General features: G+C 48.7%; 1 protein-coding gene across 2 annotated transcripts; it reads left to right on the forward strand.

Moving 5' to 3' along the window:
- Positions 1-8091: 8091 nt before the first annotated feature.
- On the forward strand, positions 8092-11217 carry Rpl14 (ribosomal protein L14). 2 transcript variants are annotated; one of them, NM_022949.3, is made up of 6 exons: positions 8092-8116; positions 8673-8774; positions 9340-9434; positions 10206-10305; positions 10385-10438; positions 10625-11217. In NM_022949.3, exons 1-6 carry the CDS (start codon positions 8114-8116, stop codon positions 10928-10930), a joined length of 660 nt encoding a protein of 219 aa, NP_075238.2. In that variant the 5' UTR covers positions 8092-8113; the 3' UTR covers positions 10931-11217. The 2 variants fall into 2 exon arrangements, with proteins under 2 accessions (NP_075238.2, XP_038938021.1); XM_039082093.2 differs by lacking the exon at positions 8092-8116 and adding an exon at positions 8139-8490 and having other exon boundaries at positions 10625-10967.
- Positions 11218-23327: the final 12110 nt, after the last annotated feature.

The following is a 23327-nucleotide window of genomic DNA, read 5'->3' on the forward strand; positions in this document are numbered from 1 at the left end:
TATCTGTTAACTTGAATTCAATGTCCTTTCTCCTAAGGACAGAGGGTGGTATTTTTTAGAAGGAGGAGTCTCACTGTGTAGCTTATAGCTCTGTCTCTGCCTCCACAGGACTGGGATCCCAGGTTTTATTTATTTATGACTGACATGAATTTTGGGTCCCAAACTCAGGTCTTCAGCCTTGCATGCCTTTTACTGACTGACTGGGCCATAGCCCTAGCCTTTGTTTTGGTTTTGAGACAGGGTCTTGACACAGACTCACTGAGATGCATAAATCAGAAATAAAAATAGGGGTTGGAGAGATGGATCGTCAGGTAAGAGCAATGACTGCCCTTCTATGGGACCTGGGCTCAGGTCCCCACACCAGTGTGGCAGCTCATAGCCATCTGTGGCTCTGGGGGATCTGATTCTCTCTTCTAGCCTTCTCCGGCACTGAATGCACGTGCTACACAGACAGACATGCAAGCAAAAGGTCCATACACATAAAAGCTAATGAATAAATTTTAAATAAAAGTTAAATAGGGCTGGAGAGATGGCTCAGTGGTTAAGAGCACTGACTGCTCTTCCAGAGGTCCTGAGTTCAAATCCCAGCAACCACATGGTGGCTCACAACCATCTGTAATAGGATCCGATGCCCTCTTCTGGTGTGTCTGAAGACAGCAACAGTGTACTTATATACATAAAATAAATAAAATGTTTTTAAAAAAGTTAAATAAATCTTTTTTTTAAAAAAGTCAAATATCTTGATTTTACATGCCAGTCTCTGACTCCTAGAAGCCCCACAGCTCCTTCACTTAAAAACAAACAAGGACTGGATAAAACCAGAACCCTGTGCTTGCTTTAAAAAGCAACCCATGCTGAAGATGACAGTTAAATAACAAGCTCCTGGCTGGAAGGTTGCAGTCATTGGAAAGAAAGGCAGCTGCTTGCCTCTCCTCCTGCCAAGGCCACACCTTCTCTGACAGGTCTGTGTTTCTCACCCCTGTCATCCGTGAGCTCTTGGATTACAGACGGAGAGCTTGCTCTGGGTCCTTCCTATCTTATATACACTATAGATGTCACCCTGTTGGCTCCACACACTCGGAAAGCCACACTTTTTCATACCCACACACTGTCCCAGCTATCCCAACAGCTATCCCAACTCTAATGGCCCCTATGTCTGTGCTCCTCCTACGCATACTCAGACCATATGCCATACACACAGTCACACAGTCTCACACACACTCTCATAGTACATACACACACACACCACCCCAGACAAGGCATCTGGCTCTCCACTCCAGCTCAGACCTGTATGCACTGGTACAGCAGCTGAGGCTGGTCCTACTCCTCCCACCTAAGCCTCCTGAGTAGCTGGGATTGCAAGTGTTCCTCCCCTCCACCCCCCCACCCCACCCCCCCACCCCCCGGCAAACAGAGAAAGCTTTTAGATGCCATTTCACAGAGGAGAGGAGATAAGAGGTTAATTTAATCAGTATCACACTGCCAGAGAGGGGCAGAGCGAGGAGCTGAGTCAGCCCACTGTATTTCTAGCTGTCTCATTTCCCCACTTCCAGCTCTGGGATTACAAAATAATACTATCACACCTGGCTTTCTTTTTTTCTTTCCTTTCTCTTTCTTCCCTTCCTTCCTGCCTCCCTCCCTCCCTCCCTTCCTTCCTATTTTCCTAATGTGAGTTCTGGGAGTTGAACTAGGTTCTCACAACAAGCCCCTTACCAACGAGGCCACTTCCCAATCCTGGTTTTTGTTTGAGAAAGTTTTGCCATGATGCCCAACTGGTGCTTGCTATATATGCCAGGCTAATCTCAAATTCTCGGGACCTTCTCCTCCAGCCTGTCGCGTACTGGGACTGTAGCCGTGCACCACTGCGCGCAGTTTATACGCAATAGTTTTACTTTGTAAAAACCGAAATTGAGGTTTCATCTAAGGCTTCCTTTCCAAAAGATTTAACGACCTAATAATAAAATCAAGGAAATATAAAAGCCTCGTGTTTAAGAACGCATGAAAAAACTTTTTTTTCCTGAACCACGGTGACGGACTTTAAATGTATTCACTTCGGCGGTTCGGGTTTTGAACGTCGGTTCTCCTGTGCCCCAGGAAAACTCTTACTGCTGAGCCACGCTCCTGAGTCCAGTGCTTGTTTCCTGCTTCGTCCCTCAAACTCCAGGCAGTAGAGCTTCCTGGGACCCCGTTCTCCTAATAGAATACAGGTGCTGACTGCTCCGTCTCCGCGGACAGCGGGGTCCAAGCAGCTGCTTCCAACAGATAACAACTTAAAAACAAGCTTCTGAGAAGCACGTGTTGAGCCAGCACTTTCCAGCCCTGTCAGTCCTCCGGAGCGCCTCTTTCAGATTCCCACCCTCTGCACTGGCCTCCAGGCAGGACTGCCCACTGCGCCCCCCCCCGGGGGGGGAGCAGCACTGAGAGGACCTTGTGCATGTGTTGCGGCGGTGGGGGGAGGGTTTTCAGCAACGCTTGTCTGAAACATCTTTTCGCTCAGCTCTTTGCACCCGTCTGATAGAAAGCTCTTCCTTGGGATTTCTCACACGGTGCCTCTTCACTCTCCAGCTATCGCAGACTTCTCAGGATGAGTGATTTATTGTGAGGGAGTTGAGAGCTGGCTCAGTGGTTGAGTACTTGCTGCTCTCTTGCAGAGGATCCACATGGCTGCTCATAGTCCGTTTACTTCTGTTCCAGGGGATGTGATGCCCTCTCCTGGCCTCTGCCGGTACTGAGTTTGTTTGCACTTGGTGCTCAGAAGTACATTCAGGCAAACACCCAAACACATAAAATAAACAAAAATTGTCTGAAATGGGGCTCATTCGGAGCTGCAGAGGTGACTAGCAGTTGAGTGCTTTCTTACTGCCCTTGTAGAGAACCAGATTTCAGGTTCCAGCTCACAGTTATTCATAACTCTGGCGTTAGGGGATTGGTCGCTCTCTCTGGCCTCCAAGAGAACTACGCCCCCTGCCCCCTGCCCCCTCCAGCCACATTAGGAAAAAGGGCTTAATGTTGTAAAGTCCTGAACTTGGGTCCCCATCATACACGTGAAGAGTTCAGATCAATGGCCTGCAGTGGTCATCCTGGGGAGGTAGAGACAAGTACACCCCTGGGGCTCAGTGGCTTACCTAGCTGAACTGGCAGACTCTGGGTTCAGTGAGAGACTGTCTCAAAAAACTGGGATGAAGAGTCGCTGAGGAAGGCACCCAGTGTGCCGTTTTGCTCTTGTCTACTTGACACAGCCAGGGTCCTCTGGGAGGAAGGAGCCCCACTTGGGGGATAAGAGGCACGTCTGTAGAACATTTTCTTAATCTGTGGTTAGTCAGCGGTTGATGTGGGAGGGCCCAGCCCACCTGGGGCTGTATCACCCCTGGGCAGGTAGGTGGTCCTAGGCTTTGTGAGAAAGCAACTGAGCAAGCCAAGAGGAGCAAACCAAAAAGCCACATTCTTCCACAGCCTCTGCATCAGCTCCTGCCCTGACTTCCCTTCATGGTGGACTGTAAGCTGTGAGCCAAATAAATCCTTCCCTCCTCAAGTTGCTTTTGGTCATGTGTTCTCTCACAGCAATAGAAAGCAAACTAGAGTGTAAGTGTCTTTACTTGGTTGGAAGGGTTCCCTGGGTTTGGAAGCCCAGGAACCACACAGCTCTGAGGGAAAGCCTCCTCAGCAGAGGCATTGCAGCTCCCAGGGGAGAGTGTCTCCAGCAGAGCTCAGGAGCTCAGGAGCCTTAGCCCTGCTCCACTTTCTCACTCCTTCCCATCTCTTCATTGCTTCATGGCTTCTTCTGATGAGAGTCACGACAGGTAGAAAGTCTCATGAGATTTATTGGAGGGTCCAGGAAGAGGAGGGAGGCATCCAGATGTGGCAGCCCTCTGTTCCCAGAAGCAGACAGCAGGGAATTGGACAAAGGGCGGGGCTTATACAGGATTTCTTAGGAGGCCGAGCTTTTCAGGGGCCAAGATTTCTAGATTGAGGATTGGTGAGATTTCAAGTCCTGAGCTTGGGGAGCTCAGTGATTGGTAGGCTCTCCTATTCAGGAATTGGTGGCTCCTTTTGTCTGTATTGGGCCCATGGGTTAGGGTTCAAAGTCCTTCCAGTCACAGAGGGTTTTGGTTGAGGCACCATCTCTGTGCAGCTGCTGGGGAGGCTGGAGACAGGGTGGGACAGGTCCTGTTCCTGCACCAGGGCTGTAGGATGAGGCAGGGAAAGTGTGGCCACTATGGACAGCTCATGAGGGGAAGCTCCTGTGAAGACTCCTGTGAAGGCTGGAGACTGAGATGTTGCAGTGCCACCATTTTGACAAGAACCGCCATTTCTGACAGCTCCTCCTGTGGCATCTTACCACAGCCATAGGATGGGGTTGCAAGGAAGAGCCATCCACCTCTTTGAGGACTTTTGCTGTGAGCCACTTAGGGACTAGATAGGGCACCCAGCATTGACCTCTAACTTCCACATACTTGGATGGGTGTGCACACTTGTTCATACACAGATAATTACACATCTTTTAAAGGAAATCAGTCGGGGCCAGGGTCGCTTTAGCTTCACTTCTGGTACAGATATTTTTTTCTTTGAGGGTTCAAAGGTTTTCTCTGCCAAACTGAGGCCTCCATCCCTGGTGAGTAGGAAACCCAAGTTACATCCACAAAGCAGCTGTTGGCAGAAGTTGGGGGCACCAGGCCTGTGATAAGCTGGGCAGGGTGCCTGCTGTCTTCCCCAGGTCATCTACCTGGTTCTCTGAAACAAGCAAGGGATGGGACCAATAGGAAACAACAAGGACAGCTGCTGGGGCTTCCACCTGCATTTAGGTCTATGTGCGGCTGGAGGGCTGAGGCATCAGATCCTCCGGGGCTGGAGTTACAGATGGATGTGGCCCACCCGATGTGGATATCAGGGATTGAACTCCACTAAGCCCTCTCCAGCCTCTCACCAGCCTTTTCATTGGCACTAGGCAGAGGTCAGAGGAACCGGAGAGCATGGGGGCTGTAATCTTGGCTCCCGGTGTCAACCTCAACTTGCCCTTCCTATTTCAGTGATTGGACTGCCTGGAGTCTTGTGATGCTCTAGTTATAGAGGGTTGTAGTGGAAATCCTGGTTACCTTCTCTCTGGACTCTAGTGCAGGGATTCTTAATTTGTTGGTCATGCATATCAGATATCCTGCCATATCAGATAGTACATTATGATTCATAAGGTTCTCAACCTTCCTAATGCTACGACTCTTTGATATAGTTCCTCGTGTTGTGGTGACCTGACCGTAAAATTATTTTCATTGCTACTACCTTGTGTTTTTGCTACTGTTATGAATTGTAAATATCTGTATTTTCCAATGGTCTCAGGTGACCCTTGTGAAAGGGGTCGAGATCCACAGGTTTGAGAACCTCTCCATTAGAGCAAAGCAAGTCTTGCTTGGAATAGTTACCCTGTCCATAAAACAGAACCCATAGAAACCTGACCGCAGCCTGATGCTTGGTCTTGGTGAAGGTTCTGGGACATCCCTTCACAGATATGGCCTGTCTTTCCAGGAGGAAAAAAACAAAACATTAAAACCTCAGAGAACAGCAGAGTGGTGGCAATGCCTTTAACCCTAGTGCTTGGGAAGCAGAGGCAGGTGGATCTCTATGAGTTCAAAGCCAACCTGGTCTACAGAGCCAGGGTTTTGTACAGCCAGGGCTACACAGAGAAACCCTATCCTGAAAAACTGAACAACAAAAGCCATGGAGGGTGTCTGGGTGAGACAATGGAGGGGCTTGGATGCCAGGTTCTGCTGTGGACCCTCTAGGTTAGGAGGTTAAAGTGAATTCGGGAGGGATGGGAATGGAGTAACATAATCTGACTTTACACTTATGGAAAAGTCCTCTAGGCTGAAGGAATTCTCCAGTGATCCTCAAAGTATGTTCACTATACCACTGGATTTTAAACTGTCTCAGCCCCCACTCCTACCCTCAAGTTCTCTGGTAGTAAGTCCAGGGAACTCTCATTAGGGAGAAAAGGTTTTTTCTTTTCTCTTTAAAATATTTTTTAAGTTAATACATGCTTGGAGAAAAAAAGGACACCTGTGTTACCTGGAGATCTTTGTCTGCACAAAGCAAACACTCCAGTACTGAACTGGGGGATGAGGGACAGCATGACCGGCCTGCTACACTCTAGCAATGCAGCCTGAACCATGGAAAAACAAGATCGGTGCTAGCCTGTTTTGTTATCGTGCTTTTTGCTCGCTTGTTCCCACGTTCAGTTGTGTGTGCACATTCGGTTATGTGTGCATCCCCATAAGCCAGCATCTGTCTTCCTCCATGCCTCTTCACCCTACTTTTCAAGACAAGGTCTGTTGTTATCTAGTTAGGGTTTTACTGCTGTGAACAGACACCATGACCAAGGCAACTCTTATAAGGATATTTAATTGAGGCTGGCGTACAGGTTCAGAAGTTCGGTCCAGTATCATCAAGGCAGGAGCATGGCAGCATCCAGGCAGGCATGGTGCAGGCAGAGCTGAGAGCTCTGCATCTTCATCTGAAGGCTGCTAGCAGACATACTGGCTTCCAGGCAGCTAGGATGAGGGTCTTAAGCTCACACCCACAATGACACACCTACTCCGACAGGGCCACACCTTCTAATCATACCACTCCCTGGGCCGAGCATAAACAAACCATCACAGTTGTTGAACCTGGAACTCAACAAGTAGATTAGTTCTTGGGTCAGTGAGCCCCTAGGCTCCAAGTGCCTCAGCCTCCTGAGATCTGGAATCACAGGCAGGCCACTACCGCCCACAGCATATGTTAGGAATTTGAAGTTCTGACCTATTGATAAATGTTTTACCCATGAAGTGACCTCCCAGAGCCACAATCCATACTTCTGACATTCAAGATTTGGCCAAAAAAAAACCCCAAAAAAAGTATATATTCTTCACATCTGTTTACTTCACTTAGGGTTCTGTGTGAATTTCACCTGCATTGTTCCAAAGTCTCCTGATTACAGGCTACCAAACTTTATCCATTCTCCTGTGTATGGTTCTCTACAGTTTCCGGTGTATACTATTAAAAACATTAAAAGGGACAGGCATGGTCACCCATGCCTTTAATAGCAGGACTTGGGTGGCAGAGGCAGGTGGATCTCTGAGTTTGAGGCTAGCCTGGTCTACATAGTTCCAGGCTAGCCAGGGTTTTGTAGAAACCCTGTCAAAACAAACTAACAAAAACCTAAGCAAAAGAAAAGGTACTGTTGCGGCCACTCTTTTTCATGTCTTTAACAATTATAGTTCGGGCCAGTGACATGGCTCAGTGGGTAAGGGCGCCTGCTGCCAGATCTGATAACCCAAGTTTAGTCCCAAGGACCTTTGATGTGGAAGCAGAAAACCAATTTCCACAAGTGCTGACTCCCAGTGGCACTCGCACCCTCTCAGAAACACAGATGGGCAAACGAAAAACTAAGAGGGTGCATCTTCCCAAACAATGCAACGTAAGGCTTGTAAAGGAGGCATGAAACTCTAAGATCTGGGATTCTGGATCCAACCGCGGCCCCCTTTTGTTCCAAATAACCTGTATCTTTGTTCTTTAAGACAGTCTCAATATGTATTACTGGTAAGGCAACCGGCCGTAAATCCAAACTTGCTTCCGCCTCTGCCTCCCGAGTGCTGGGATTAAGGACGCACGCCAGCATGCTCGGCTGTATTTTACTTATATCCTTTGTATACAGAAGAAAAGTGAAGTGGGCTCTGGGCAGTTCGGACGAAAAGATCAGCCTTTGAGTCCTTCCTATCTGTAAAGTTCTCAGGAATGACGACCGCTCTGTCATGCCAGCACTTGGGAGACATGCAGGAGCATTGGTGCGTCCGAGACTGCCAGGATTATACAGAGAAGACAGACACTGAGCGTTGTCCCAAGAATCCCAAACCCAAACAAACAAGAAAAGAGGAATTACAACACCAAGTTCACAGCACGTGTCTGAGTAGGAGCAACCAGCTAAGAACCGGCACCGCCATGTCATTACCTACTGAGCATGCGTAAACGCACGCACGTTCCCTGTCGACCAATCGGTGGTTACGCTGGACGTAGGGGCGGAGCTTCCGCCGACACATGCGCACGGCAGGGCGGGCCCTCTCCCTTCTCGCTGAGCGCCGCCAACATGGTGAGTGTGTCTGCTGAGGGCTCCGAGCACCGCGGTCCGGACGCTCGTCTTCCGCTCCGAGCGGGCGAGCCCCGGCGTGGAGTGGCTCTGTGCGACTTGGGAAGCGCGTGGGGAGGCGGTGGGGCGCGGAACCCAGCCCTCGTGGAGCGTGGCTCGCGTGGATGGCTCTGCCGGGGCCACGCGTGCGCAGTGGCGGGAGTGGTCGGGCCTGAAGTTCGGGGATGGCGGCGCTACTGCGGCCTCGGCCCTCCCCGACGGCCTGACTCCACGGGAGCTCCCTTCAGCTCTATTTCTCGGGAAAAAGTGAACCGGGGAGTGGGTCAGAGTCGAACAATGAGAAAATTGTATGAGAACTAAGGGAGTATCAGACATGGGTAAGAGCGAATCCGGGCTACTTGAGTGCTGGAAAAAGTGCATGCAGGACACTTTTAAGTTAAAAGAACTGGTTGCTAAGTTCAAATTCGGCCCCCACGGCGGCTCTGAGCCCTGTGTTGCCGGCAAACATCGGACTTGGAATATCTAAAGCCAACCCTTGTGTCTTCTCTTCCTGTTTTAGGTGTTCAGGCGTTTCGTGGAGGTTGGCCGAGTGGCCTACATCTCCTTTGGGCCCCATGCTGGAAAGCTGGTCGCAATCGTAGATGTTATTGATCAAAACAGGGTACGTGTTGGACGAAGTATTTTTACAATCTTTAACGGGGCCATAGATTGACAGCACTATACATGGTGCTCGGCGTAGGGTGGCGTTCTTCAGATTACAGCTTTACTTTGAGGAAACGCTGGGCACAGGGTTTGAAGTGCAGGGTAGGTAAGTAATCTCACAAGATTAGTTCACCGGGTAAACCAGACAGACAAATACCAGTGAGTTTAAATGAGGTAACTGTAAAAGACCAGTGGTGCTGGAAGTGCAGCTCTGTTGACAAGACTGCTTGCTAGAGACCCTGGAGTCATTTCCCCAGCCCTGAAGATAGTTGTGGTGGCTCTCGTTACCTCAGGCTCTGGGAGGTTGAGGTGGGAGAACCAGGGGTTTGCCACCAGCCTGGGCTACTTGACCTTGTCTGGGGGAAAAGACCCACAATGAAGGTGTTTGGGATATTGGGTTAGAGTGCACGTTGGCTTTATCTCAATAGTAATGTACATTTGGCCCTGAAGAAGACCAGAGGTTATATAGAGGTTACAGCTATCTTGAACATGAGGTGACTAAGGCTCTCAATTTTGTATTCTAGGCTTTAGTGGATGGACCCTGCACCCGGGTGAGGAGACAGGCCATGCCTTTCAAATGCATGCAGCTCACTGACTTCATCCTCAAGTTCCCACACAGGTAACACCCGGTTCTAAGTCACTCTTTGGTTTGGTGCCATGGTCCATTATATACAGACAATACAGGTGTTTTGGAGCCAACCCAGAAAAGGTGTCTATATTTAGCAAACATACCTTAATTTACTTAACATGGCTTCATTCGTTTGCCATCGTGGAAGTTAGCTATATTTGGTCTTCCGCTTTACTGTTTGAGTCTCCCCCACCCCCCAACCCCTTATAAATTCAGTGAAAATGGCTGTTCTTGGGTAGCCCAAATTGACCCCAGACTTGCAACCTTCCTGTCTTGACTTCCCTTAGTAATGCGGTTGGTGGGTGCTACCATGCCCCCTGCAAAAACCTGTCATTTGATGGACTTGGGTATTTAACATGAAGAAGTGTGTTTCCAGCTTGGAAATGAAGGCAACAGTGATTGTTTGGTTTTTCTTGGAAATGCAGGTTAAGACTTCTGCAGTACTGTGCAGTTGTCTTCAGGGATTGGTGCACTGAAGCACCTGCTGTAATGAGCCACCAGAGTACATTTAACTCGGGTGGTCCATGAGACACGCAGGTCAGGGGTACAGGTCTCAGAGCAGTAACAGTTACTATGTACTCTTGGTGGTTAAGAAACTTGGCCAAGTTAATGTACAAAATATGACGTGTAAGGAGCAGCTCTTGTCACCTACAAAAGGATATGGCTTTGGGCTTACGTATATGTGAGCAGTGGCATGTGTGCTCGGGGGATTTGATCTGAATCTGAGGCTGGTTCAGTAACTTGTGCCTTTGCTCCTCACAGTGCGCGCCAGAAGTATGTACGGAAAGCTTGGGAGAAGGCAGACATCAATACAAAGTGGGCCGCCACACGATGGGCCAAGAAAATTGATGCCAGAGAAAGGGTAATGACAAAGCTTTAAGTTCTGGAGAGTGGGGTGCTGAGAAGTGTTGGGGGAGATCAATTTTTTTTCTTTTTAACAGAAAGCCAAGATGACAGATTTTGATCGGTTCAAAGTCATGAAGGCAAAGAAAATGGTAAGTTTTCAGATGTATGTTTGTATTTGATGCAGGGTAAAAGGGCATGGTAGCCAGCCCCTTTCATGGTGGTGTAGGTGATAGGTGTTTAAAATTCCTGTTAGGTGAGGCCAGCAAGACAGCTGGGGTACCTGGTATATTTTGTGTGATCCTGTAGCAAATGCTCTCCTGTGTTCTTTTTTTCAGAGGAACAGAATAATCAAGACTGAAGTGAAGAAACTCCAGAGAGCTGCTCTCCTGAAAGCTTCTCCTAAAAAAGCTGCTGTTGCTAAGGCTGCCATTGCGGCCGCTGCAGCAGCTAAAGCCAAGGTCCCAGCCAAGAAGGCAACAGGACCAGGCCAGAAGGCCGCAGGCCAGAAGGCCGCAGGCCAGAAGGCCTCTGCACAGAAGGCTGCAGGCCAGAAGGCAGCGCCCCCTGCTAAAGGTCAGAAGGGTCAGAAGACCCCGGCCCAGAAGGCACCTGCTCCAAAGGCAGCTGGCAAGAAAGCATGAGGAGGCTACACAAAGAATAAAGGTTCTTTTTGACTGACACAGTGGTAGATCTCATGTGTGGACTCTAAGCTTATCACCAAGTGGGGAATGGACTGGTGAGATGCTTTCCAGGATTAGCTACATAAACTCACTCTGCCCAGGCCTCAGTACTCAGCATACAGCCAGAATTAAACTGATCCTTTTTACACGGGTACCACGACAGTACAGTGTTATTAGCCCTTGTACAGATAACTGTATTTCCCACCTTTGTTTGATGATCTAGAATCTAGTACAACCCTTGAAAGCTACTGCGAGGCTCGGCTTGCCTGTCCAGCATGTGTGGTGCGTTTAGCGTTTCTTCCCTTTCCACGGCATGATTTTGATAATTTTGGACTGTAAAATAGGCTCTGAATATTTCTAGGGAAGTGGATGATTGGAGAGAAGCTTGGTTCTTGAAAAAGATAAGAGAAGTGGGGGGTGGATTGCTTGTAGGGTGATCCCCAGCACACTGGGTGCTTTTCAGTCTGATGTCCAAGGGTTTATACCTGGGCACCTGGGAATACAAGTTGGGAATGACCTGGGGTGGGGGTGGGGTTCTGTCATTGTCTGCAGCTTTCAAGGGCTGTGTTTATCCCATGAGGTAGAAGATTGAGGGCAGGATTCAGGCTGCTTCTAGGAAATGGTGCAATATGGAGTAGTCCTTTGAGTAGCCTTTAAGAAGGACATGAGCCAGGCCTTGGTATGGTGCATAGGCATTTACTCCCAGCACTCAAGATGGATGTGAACTTGGGAGTTTGAGGCCAGCCAGTGCTGCACAGTGAAGGTATAGAGCTCCCGAGTGGAACTGTGAAGTAGGTCATAAGATTAAAAACCCTGGTACTTCAGTTTACCCAGCCCCAATTGTCTTACAGAGTGGGAAGGAAATTGAAAATGCTCATTACATCTATGCACTTCAGAGTACACATTGGGCCCTCTGCTGTCAGGAAGGTGGTGGTCCCATATTCCATGAGCCCATTCCCTTCATGGGATTGTGAGAAAGGGATTGAAATAAGTAGCACGTTTCCCATACTCCCAAGGCATTGGTGGCAGAAAGAGTTCTACATGGTGGAATTATTTATGGTCCAAAAAGTGGCCTGTGAAGATTTGTGGGAAAGGAGACCACACTGAAAGTAATCTTGAGATTTCTAGCCTTGCTCCCCACGATTCCCTATCCCCATGGGAGTGGAGTAGAATGTATTGTTTTCAACCAGCCAACTAGCAGGTGATTTGTTAGGAAGCAACAGTTTTCCTCCCAGGGCTGGGAATTAAAGGAAGTGGATTTCTGCACAGAGCCCATACCTAGTTAGACTCAGGTTGGTCCCTCGGCTGGCAAAAGGGGCCAATTCCTCACTGCACTGAAACACTGATGGTTAAGAACTAATACCTGGAACTGGGTTTACTGCAATAGCCTGAGGTAAGGGGGCAGGGGTGGAGGGGACTGAACTCATGGAGATAAGAGTCAGCAGTTCCTTCCAATAGCATGGTTACTACAGTGAGGTATTTGGTGATTGGTTTCAGGGGTATTTACTATTGCCTACTGAGGATTTCTTAGCCTTGGGACTGCCGTGCACTTGGCTAGCTTCCAGAAAATGAGGTCTCACTTTGCTTTTCTGGCTTCCCACTTCTGAGCTCCAGGGTACTTCCTGCCTTAGCCTGCATAGGCCTTCAACCACCACACCTTCCTTATTGAACATTAAAAAACCTGTTTGAGGTAGGGTTTCTGGTTCCTGCCTAGGCCTTTGAAATGCTGGCATTTACAGGTAAGTACCTTGGTGTCCAGTGAGAAATAGGTTCTTTCTACCTTATAATTTCTACTGCTTTACCATTTAAAGAAAGGTTTGTTTTATGTAAATGAGTTTTGCCAGCTTGGGCTGTCTGCACCTCTGTGGTGTCTGAGGATTTTGGGTCCCTTGGAACAGGAGTTAACAGATGGTTTGAGCCACCATGTGGGTGCCAGAATGGAGTCGTGGCCCTTTACTAGAGCAACAAGTGCTATTAACTGCTGAAACATTCTTCCAACCCCATCATTAAAATACTTTTTAGAATGATTCATATGTCTGTGTTGGTATATGCTGTGAGTGCAGTGTCAGGCAGTCCAGAAGAGGGCGTTAGGTTTGCTGGCGCTGAGTTGAGCCGCCTGGACTCTGGTGCTGGGAACTGACTGGCTAAACCAATTTTCTGGCCACATCAGCACACTGATGTCCAATCTTTATTTGTGGAGGTGTGACTTTTTTGTCCAGTCATGTTGCTATTTAAAATTGGTGCCACATATATCGCTCAAACGAATCTGTATAATTTATGCCCGGAGCGAGCAACGCTCACCACTTGCTGCCCCAGTGCGCCCGCACCCAGATGTCCTAAAGCGCACCTCTGTGATCTTCAGAGCAGATGTGCCGGAGCCTGCGTGTTAGTTCCTTTAAACAAGTGCGCAGGCGCCTTGAGACACATCAAACTCCTCCTACTCCGCCCTACGGTCAAGGGGTCGGGCGGTGTTATCACCGAGATGAGGCCTCCGGAAGGTCTAGAGCGGCCGAAGTGTGTTGTACTTCCGGGTCGGGGCCTTGTAGAGTGTTCCGGCGAGTTGGTCGTTGACTTAACTGCAGCTGGTGCTGGGTCCGAGGTGGGATCTTCCCTCTGCGTTCCTAGACTGCCACGAACGGACGATATGATGTGGGGGCCCCCGCGGCCCGGGGTGCACTGGGCCCCTGGGACATCATCTGTCCTCAGAGGATGTCTGTCCCCTCGCTGTCAGACCCACGCTCCTTTGTAAGCGCGCTGCAAAGCCTGTAAAGTGGAGGCCTCCACCTGTGTGGGAGGCAGGAAGGCTTTGGATGGAAGTGTCCGAGGAGTTGGGGGCCACAGTGGGAGATACACGGAACCCAGACACCACTGGAGGCTTCCGTGATTCAGGGCAAGGTCCCTCCCCTAGCACTCCTGCGGTTCCCTTGGATTCTAAGGTCTTGCTTATCTAAGGCCAGATAACAGTGCGAGGAGTCAGGGACACCAGTCATGCTCCAAACCGCTTGGCCTCAGGTGAGTTAGCTTCCTTCCTCCTCAGACTAGCTGTCCATTATCCGAAACGCTGAAGGACTCCTTGGGCCACGCCGAAGTTCATGGCCAGTGGCCCATGGTGGAGGAAATAAATGTTAGGAGTGGTGAGGCTGACGTTGCAGATACTAATGAAAGAAAGGAAAGCCATGCCAGGACATCCCGTGAGTGTGGAAGCGCAGATCGTGTCCGCGAACGAGTCACCTGCTTAAGTTAGAAGTTCGTTATTGAGCTGGTTGTGTATCCCTTGCTAGTAGGATGTGCTGAAGAGGCAGAAGCAGGAATATCAGGAGTTGAAGGGGAGCGAGCCTGGCCACACCTTTGTGTTAGAGTACCTGCTGCTCTTCCAGAGGAACAAAATTTGGTTCCTAGGATCCCTGCTGATTCTTTCACAACCTCCTGTAACTCCAGGTCCTTTCAGGGGAGCCCATGCGCTCTTCTGGGAGAGGGAATAACTGCGTATGTGTGTGTGCGTGTGTCAGACATCGACCAGATCCATCCCTTAAAAATAAACAACCCAAAATTCGTTGAAGAGTTTGCTTCATCCGTTGTGGACTTATTGTCAAGAGACCAGTGTTCAGTGTGTGCATTTTCTTTTTCTTTTCTTTTTTTTTTTTTGGTTCTTTTTTTCGGAGCTGGGGACCGAACCCAGGGCCTTGCGCTTCCTAGGCAAGCGCTCCACCACTGAGCTAAATCCCCAGCCCCTAGTGTGTGCATTTTCTTTCACTCCCCATACACTTATTTGTGTGTGTACAGACATATGTGCCACAGACGGTGTGTGGAGGTCACATGACAACCTTCAGGAGTCAACTCTTCCACCGCGTGGGTTCAAGGGAATGAACCCAAGTACTCAAGCTGTGCAGGAAGTACCCTACTGACTGAAGCTTCTGGAGAAGGGGAGGGGCTGGGAACGAGGTTTGCTGTGATCTGGGGCCTGTGAGCGCCTTCCACAGACACTTTGAGTATTGAGTCAACCTTTTTTGAGTTCTTGTCATGCAGAGCACACACATGTGTTTACAGTGGCGGTGAAGTCACACATTACCACACAGATGGAAAAACCTTGGACTTGTTACACACTTGATTTAAGTCAGTTTTTTGGTCACTGAACCAGTTTTTTTGGTTGCTTTTGGTGACTCACGTTTAGTTCTGTGACTCCACTGGGGTCAGACCCACAGTTAGAGAGTTGTTTTTCCAAGGAAGCCAGAACACACACACACTTCTGAGAGAGCTGGCTTTCTCAAAAGACAGGAAAATGTGGTTTGCAAAACCCTGACTTTTCAGAGCTTCGTTGCTCTACACAGTGATTGGTGCTGGGAATCTGAAAAGAAGCTAGGGGAGGAACAAACGGGTGATTCCTTACAATGCAGATGGGTGGGGTCAGCGTGAATGACAGCTGACTAATAACATCAACAGAACTGTAGTCACAGCACATGAACAAATCAAGTTGGTACTGACTTCCTTCCTGCTGGCTGGTTTTCTTGCCACCAGAAGGTGATAATGCAGGCTTCTCGGGTTCAGTGAGACCAGCTTTGAACACTGAGCTACAGAAATGACCAGCATGGTAAGTTATGTCCATGGTGCAACAGCAGCCTGATGCTTTCGGGGTAACCAACTGCTTTCTGATTGGCTCTAAGGCTCTTTCCATAGGAGGAAACACATGCTTAGTACCACATGCCTGGCCACAGACCCATAGTTGGGAGTCTATAGGGCTCAGGGGGTGACCCTAGCCAGGGGGTCAAACTGCCCTCTAAATTCATTTATCTCTACAGATTAGTGCAGCACTCAGACTGTATCCAAGGTCCTTTGTGCAGGAGACAGTGGTTAATGCCAAAGCTCACAACTGGTCAAAGTGCAGGGGACAAGTGTAGTGCTCAGCCACAAATGGTCATCTCTGTCACACTCAAGACTTGAGCTACCACAGAGGAATGTGGGAAGATTGCAAGAACCATAGGTCAGGAGGAGTCTCTCACCCTGATAAGACATGACAGGACCACTACAGTCATGAACCCACAGCAGATGTGGTGGTCTGCATATGACCTACACAAGGTCTCAAGCCGGTCAGCATTCTAACTGGAGGAGGGAGGGGCTCAGGAGCTCCAGAGCCCTAGCTGAGGAGTTACGAACAGTCGGTGCCTTCTTGGGGAGGTAGTATCAGTTTCTTGAAGGCTGTGGTCCCTGGTAGTCAACTGCACCATACACATATGAACATCACTGACTGGGCTTGGAGAGACACACACCTGACAAGACATGGGGGTGGGGTGGGGCTTGAAGGGTGGGTCTGAGAGAAGTTAGGATCAGAAAGTAAATATTACCAAAATACATGGTATGCATGTATGAAATTCTCAAAGAATTAAGAAGTACATTCTACTTTAAAAAGAAAACCCAGGTGACACAGGTGTACACGAGGATGATCATTCCTTGAAAGGCAGTCTGTAAATCCAGGAATATATCCCTACTGGTTGCTATGGTGACCAGGAAGCGGGTATTGCCTTGGTTTTGGGCTGAATATTGGAACAGTTGTGTGAGACCCCAGGCTGTGTGGGTGGCACGGAGCTGGGGCTGCACATTTGAAAGTGGGAGCATTGGGTTGGTCCCTGGCTACAGTGCTGGCTGCTCTTCATGAGGGCTTGGGGTCGTGGACTCCCTAGAAGTGCAGAGCTTCTCCGCCTCACTTAAGCTTGATCGGGAGTTTGCTGTTTCAGGATGTGATGACCTTTGAGGATGTGACTGTGTACTTCACACAGAGTCCATGGGACATCCTGCAGCCTGCACAGAGGGTCTGTACAGGGACACAATGCTGGAGATCTATGCCCACGTTGCCTTTCTGGGTAAGACCTTGTCAGAGCCCGGGTGCCTCCTCAGGGATTCTGGGAACTCTCGAGGTCTTGAGGTTGGATGTCTGTGGGAAGGACTTAGCTCCCCAACTTGGGGAGGTGCTTAGGTTGCTGGGCATTGCTAGTAATCATGGTTTCCATCTGGATGTCTTACTGCACGGGAGGGTGTGGCTCTCTGTCTGTCCCTCCTTGGTTAGAGAATTGGTGTCCACCATTGTGGAAGGGCTCCCAAAGGAAGCACCTGAGTGGATAACCTTCCTGAAGGAGTGTCCTCTCTTGAGGTACAGGCCCAGGTCATCTCCCTCTGGCTGCATTATGGAGCCCAGGTTAGACCCCTGATGCTGTGCTGACTTCTGGAGTCTATGTCTCTCCCCATTGGGCCTGAAGAATGGGGGTTGATAGAGGTCTTGGGAACCCACTGGTAGCTGTCCTCAACTTGTCTTCCCTCCTTTCCTTCTCTAGTTGAACGTCTGCCTCACAAACTGCCCTGTCTCTAAGCTGGAGAGAGAGAAGCACCCTGGGCCGAGAGTGTCCAAGAGACTGCAGTCCTGGTGAGCCCCAGACGCTCTGTAGAAAGGTGTTTGTTTGCTCTAGGGAAGGAATCTGACCTGAGTGTGGAGGAGCAGCTTCGCAATGTGCAGTTCCCATAGATGCCCCATTGGTGCAGGGTTCAAAGGCGGCCCGCCTTCTAGGAGCCCCAAGTCAGTTTTGTCCTCACAACCTGTACAGCTCCTTATGCCTTATGAAGCATGGCGAGGGCATGGGCTCCAGCAGGGTCAAGGATGGTGTCACTTGTTGAGCCACACTAATTTTGGTCACAGGTATGTTTAGAAAGCAGTGGAAAGAGTGACTTTGTTTTAAAACTTCCACCTGCTGTACTATTTAGATCTAGGTTGTGTTTGCCACAGATGAGACTGTAGAGGGCAGGCTTGGGTGTCCTACTACTCCCCCATACCAGCACACTCACTATACATACACACACACACACACACACACACACACACACACACACTTACCTGCACACTCACTGTCCTCCCCCAATACCTGTACACTCACTGTCCTCACACACACTCAACACACACACACCTGTACACTTACTGTCCACACACATACCTACCTGAACACTAACTATCCACACACACACACACACCTGCACACTCACTGTCCCCCCACACCTACACACTTACTGTTCACCCCACTTGCACACTCACTGTCCACACACACACCTACACACTCACTGTCCTCCCCCCCACCTACACACTCACTGTCCACACACACACACCTGCACACTCACTGTCCACACACACACACCTGCACACTCACTCCCCATTTTCCTTAGATTACTTTCAGCCTGGATTTCCCTGCTTGAGGACTAGCATTTCCAACCTTGCTCCTGGTGCATGCTGGGATTTTGTACACCCTAGCTTTATCAGGGACTCCACAGGGGCTCACAGCTGTCAGGCCAACTTCTGCTCAGCTGCCTTTCCAGGAGAAATTAATTTTCCCCCAAAGCAGTGTATACAATATTAACCACAAGATTTTTGGGCTTCAGGCTGGAGAGATGGCTCAGTGGTTAAGAGCACTGACTGCTCTTCCAGAGGTCCTGAGTTCAATTCCCAGCAACCACATGGTGGCTCACAACCATCTGTAATGGGGATCTGATGCCCTCTTCTGGTGTGTCTGAAGACAGCTACTGTGTACTCATAGACATAAAATAAATAAATTTAAAAAAGATGATTGGGTATCACTTAGAATTTGGGTGTTTTCTTTCCTCATAGGAAGAGTATTTGGTCAGTTGGTGCTGGGGGTTGTGTTTCTCTTGGCATGGTGACCTTGTCAAGGCTTGTTTTCTCCAGGCTTTGATCTCTCTTTGCTCTTCTGGGCCTTGGTCCTGTCCAGTTCTCTGTCTATTCTGATGGTTTCTGTTTCTTGGTGACCCCTCTCCCCCTCACACCCTTCCTCCCCTCCCACATGTCCCCGATTTTCTTTCCCATTTTCCCTCCCATAGCTCGCTCTCCATCCCTTCTGTGGGGGTGCACCGTGGTCATGTCCTGGCCACTCCTACCGTTTTCTCTATCGAATATCAGTATGGTTTATCCACCTTCATATCTCATCCTCTTTCTCTTTTAATTTATAGAAACTTATTTCTGCCAGGTGTGGTGGGACATGCTTTTAATTCCTCCAGGGACAGGTGGATCTCTATGAGTTTGAGGCCAGCCTGGTCTACAAAGTGAGGACCAGGACAGTCAAGGCTACACAGAGAAACCCTTTCTCAAAACAACAACAAAATTATTACTTATGTGTGTTTTAATTACATACCACATGTCTGGGTGATGGTGGAGGCCAGGAGGAGCCAGAAGGCCCCAGCACTGTAGTTACAGGTAGTTGTAAACTACTGAACGCTGCCAGGAACTAAACTCAGGCCCTCTGGAGGAACCATAGGTGCCTTTACCCACTGAGCCATCTCTCCAGCCCCTCTCATTCTCTTCTTTCAGATCTTGTAGTTGTTAGCATTCTGTCTAAGCTCCACCCCCACAGTTGCCTGGTAACAGCCAGGTGTGTCTGACACCATAGAAGGGGCCGCTTGCCCTTCCTCTAGATCTTGCTCTCTTGTTCTCTCACAGTTTTCCTTCTTTGTCCCCACTCTCCCCATTCCCCTCCCCACTTCTCTCCACGTGCTCATGGCTGGCCTCTACTCTTTTATTTCTCTACTTCTCTCTCTCTTTCTCTGCCCTACTACCCTCTTTTTTTTTTTTTTAAGATTTATTCATTTATTATATATAAGTACACTGTAGCTGTCTTCAGACATACCAGAAGAGGGCATCGGATCTCTTTACAGATGGTTGTGAGCCACCATGTGGTTGCTAGAAATTGAACTCAGGACCTCTGGAAGAGTAGACGGGTGCTCTTAACCTCTGAGCCATCTCTCCAGCCCCCTACTACCCTCTTTATTCCCTCCCCACACCCTGAATAAACTCTGTTCTGTACTATACCGTCCTGTGGCTTGTCCCTGGGGAGAGGAGGTGGGGAGGGATGTCTCAGTGTGGGCCGCCAAGACACCTCCTTTCTTCATACCTCACCACACCTCCATAGAACATAACACCCCCTACCCTTTAGCCTTTTATAAACACAACAGTGGCCATTTCAAAGCTATGTCTCAAAAATCACCGTGCAAGGGAAATCATTTATCAGGCACTGCGTTCCTCCTTGGTATTAACTAGCTTAGGCTTCTCATTCCTGTGTGGAGTAGAGAACTGAGGCGAGCGGGCTTCTGATCATGCATTTTAGAATTTAATGGCAGATCTTTTTTCTTTAAATTTTCTCAGATTTGTTTTGTGTGTGCGCCTGCGTGCATGCATCCATGTCTATGTGTGTGTGCACCACTTGTGTGTGCCACATGTATCTAGATGCCCTCAGAGGCCAGAAATGAATGTCAAATCCAATGGACCCGAAGTTACAGGAAGTTGTGAACAGCCTGGTGTGGGTGCTGGGCACTGAACAGAGGTCCTAAGTAAGAGGACCTCTTTAACTGCTGAGCCTGAGGCTGGGGAGATAGCCATCTCTGGTGGCTAAGAGCACTGACTGCTCTTCCAGAGGTCCTGAGTTCAAATCCCAGCAACCACATGGTGGCTCACAATCATCTGTAATGAGATCTGATGCTGGTGTGTCTGAAGACAGCTACAGTGTGTTTATAATAAATAAATAAATCTTAGAAAGAAAGAAAAAAGCCTACTGAGTCATTTCTCCAGCCCCTTAATGCAGGTTCCTTAGTGTAGCAGGGACTAAGAGGGGAGTTGGTACCATTGACTGTGCTTGTTGGGATGCCAGCCAGTACAGGGGATCTGCCCAGGACTTGGGTGTTGTTTTGATTTGCTTTTCCTTGGGACAGGGTTTCTCTGTGTAGCCTTGGATGTCCTTGAACTCAGGGACTTGCCTGCCTCTGCGTCTGCTGGAGTTAAAGGTGTGTGCCACCACGCCTGGCTTGCCCATGGGTTCTTTACTCTCATTTCTACCTAGACACTTGTCAGAAGCCGTGGGTACAGAAACCTTTACATTTCTGTATTTAAGCTTTGCTAAGTTTCTGGTGAGCTTGCAAAAAATCAGCAACAAAAAGTAGTTTTCCAATGTAATCCTGATTTAGGGTGCCTGTGATATTCACAGACACCACTTGGGCAGATGTCCCTGTGGGCTACTGGGAATTACTCTCGATAAGGGACGTGGGTGTGACCCTGGCAGTTTGCAAAAATATCTTGGCTTCTACCTCTTCCTTTGGAGCCTCAGATACCCCCAGCCCTGCTTGGAGCCCTTCAGACCTTTTATGGGCATGCACACAGTCTGCATGCAGTCTTAGTGGCCACTGGAAACACATTAGAGCTTTCTGTGATGCCTGTCGTGGTGTCTACCTGTACGTCTTTGGCTGAGCCCCATCTCTGCTGGGGTTGTAGCTCTGGGCAGCTCGGGTTGAACTTTGCTCCTTACTGTATTTGCCAAAGTCCCTGGGGCTGAGGCATCCCTGCAGAACTAGATGGACAGTGTCCCCAGAAGGGGGATTTTCAGATGTGACATAAGTAAGTCAGTGGCAGAGGGGGCTGGTGAGATGGCTCAGTGGGTAAAGGAAGCTGATATTAAGTCTGATTAATCGAGTTTCATCCCTGGGATCCGTGTAATGGAAAGAGACATCCGGCTTTACAAATCCCTTCTCTCTCTCTCTCTCTCTCTCTCTCTCTCTCTCTCTCTCTCTCTCACACACACACACACACACACACACACACACACACACACACACACACGAAATAAAATGGTGGTGCATGCCTTTAATCCCAGCATTCAGAAGGTAGAGGTAGGCAGATGTCTGAGTTCTAGATCAGCCTGGTCTACAGAATGAGTTCCAAGACAGTCAGTGATATACAGGGAAACCCTGTCTCAAAAAACTAAAATAAATGAATAAATAAATAAATATGAATAAACAAAATACAATAAAACCTTTTTAAAAGCATAGGGGCAGTGACTGAACCAACTTAACAGTGTATTTTTTTAAACAAACGAATGCATGGAGGTACGAATGCATGGGGGAAAGGATGAGTAGTGTGTGGAGATGCTCTAGGGGGAGGGGGTGAATGGTGTTGGGGAGATGCTCTGAGTGGGGAGAGGGGGTGAATGGTGTGTGGAGATGCTCTGAGTGGGGGGAGGGGTGAATAGTGAAGCAGATAGCGTGGGGATTGACAAGCTTAGAATTTTCTTCTCCGTGGAGAAGAAGGGGCGGACTTTGGCATCATTTACAACCCTGTTTTACCTTGGCCCAGATTTTGAGAAAATCATATTCCTAAGAAGAGTGCAATGAAGCAGGGTGTCTTTCATTTCTGAAGTGACTGTCGTCCTTTGAGCTGCCACACAGGAGCAGGAATGATGAGAGATGAGCAGAGATGTTTGGTTGGACACACAGACTCCAGGACAGTTCCGTTCATCCCCCTGGAAACCTTGTGAGCCATTCTTCCTTCTTTCTGCCCTAGACGCTGAGGTGAGGCTGTGGTCAGCCCAGGAGGGCCAGGCTTGATCCATTAGCTACACAGGACAATGTAACCTGCAGTTTTTCTTTAACTTTTTCACTGCCAACGTTTTCAGACTTAGGTTTTCTTCTGATCATCAATGCGATGTTATTTCTATAGTTCGCAGAAGTGATGTGCGTTGGCCATGGGGGTACATTTGGTTTGCCTTGTCTCCAGTTTGTTTCTAGGATCCTGTACCAGGGTCACCAGGGATGCTGCCCCCTGGAGGGGTTAGTGGGCATTACAAGGAGAGTTCTTGTGAGAATCCCTTTTACATGGCTTCCTGCCCTGATGACATTTGCCCTGTTACATAACCAAGGTGGCCTCCACTACAAGGTGGCCCAGCAGCATCCAGAACATGAGTTAAAAATGCCTCTTCTCCTTATAAAGCGTCTTTTTTTATTGTAGCCACAAAAACATGGATGGCTACAGCATCTGTCTTAATGTGTTATATCCTGAGACACACATACATCGTGGGTTTATTCCATCAGTGACGAATTGGTTGGTGACCATTTGGTTAATCCATTCACCAAGCTTCTCTGTCAGTTAGGTTTCATTTTGTAATTAATACGTGTGTGTGTGTACATACATATGTCACATGTGGAGGTCAGAGTGTGTATGCGTATGTACACATGTGTCACATATATGAAGGTCAGTGTGTGTGTGCATACATATGTCATATCACATGTGGAGGTCTGTGTGTGTGAGCATACATATGTTATGCCACATATATGAAGGTCAGAATGTATGAGCATACATGTGTCATGGCACATATGTGGAAGTCAGTGTGTCTGTGCATACATTTATCATGTCACATGTGGAAGTCTGTGTGTGTATGTATATATGTCATGACACATATATAGAGGTCAGGGTGTGTGTGTATGAGTATACATATGTCATGGCACATATATGGAGGTCTGTGTGTGTATGTATATATGTCATGGCACATAT

This window comes from Rattus norvegicus, chromosome 8 (genome assembly GCF_036323735.1).
Source record: "Rattus norvegicus strain BN/NHsdMcwi chromosome 8, GRCr8, whole genome shotgun sequence".
Lineage (NCBI taxonomy): Eukaryota > Metazoa > Chordata > Mammalia > Rodentia > Muridae > Rattus > Rattus norvegicus.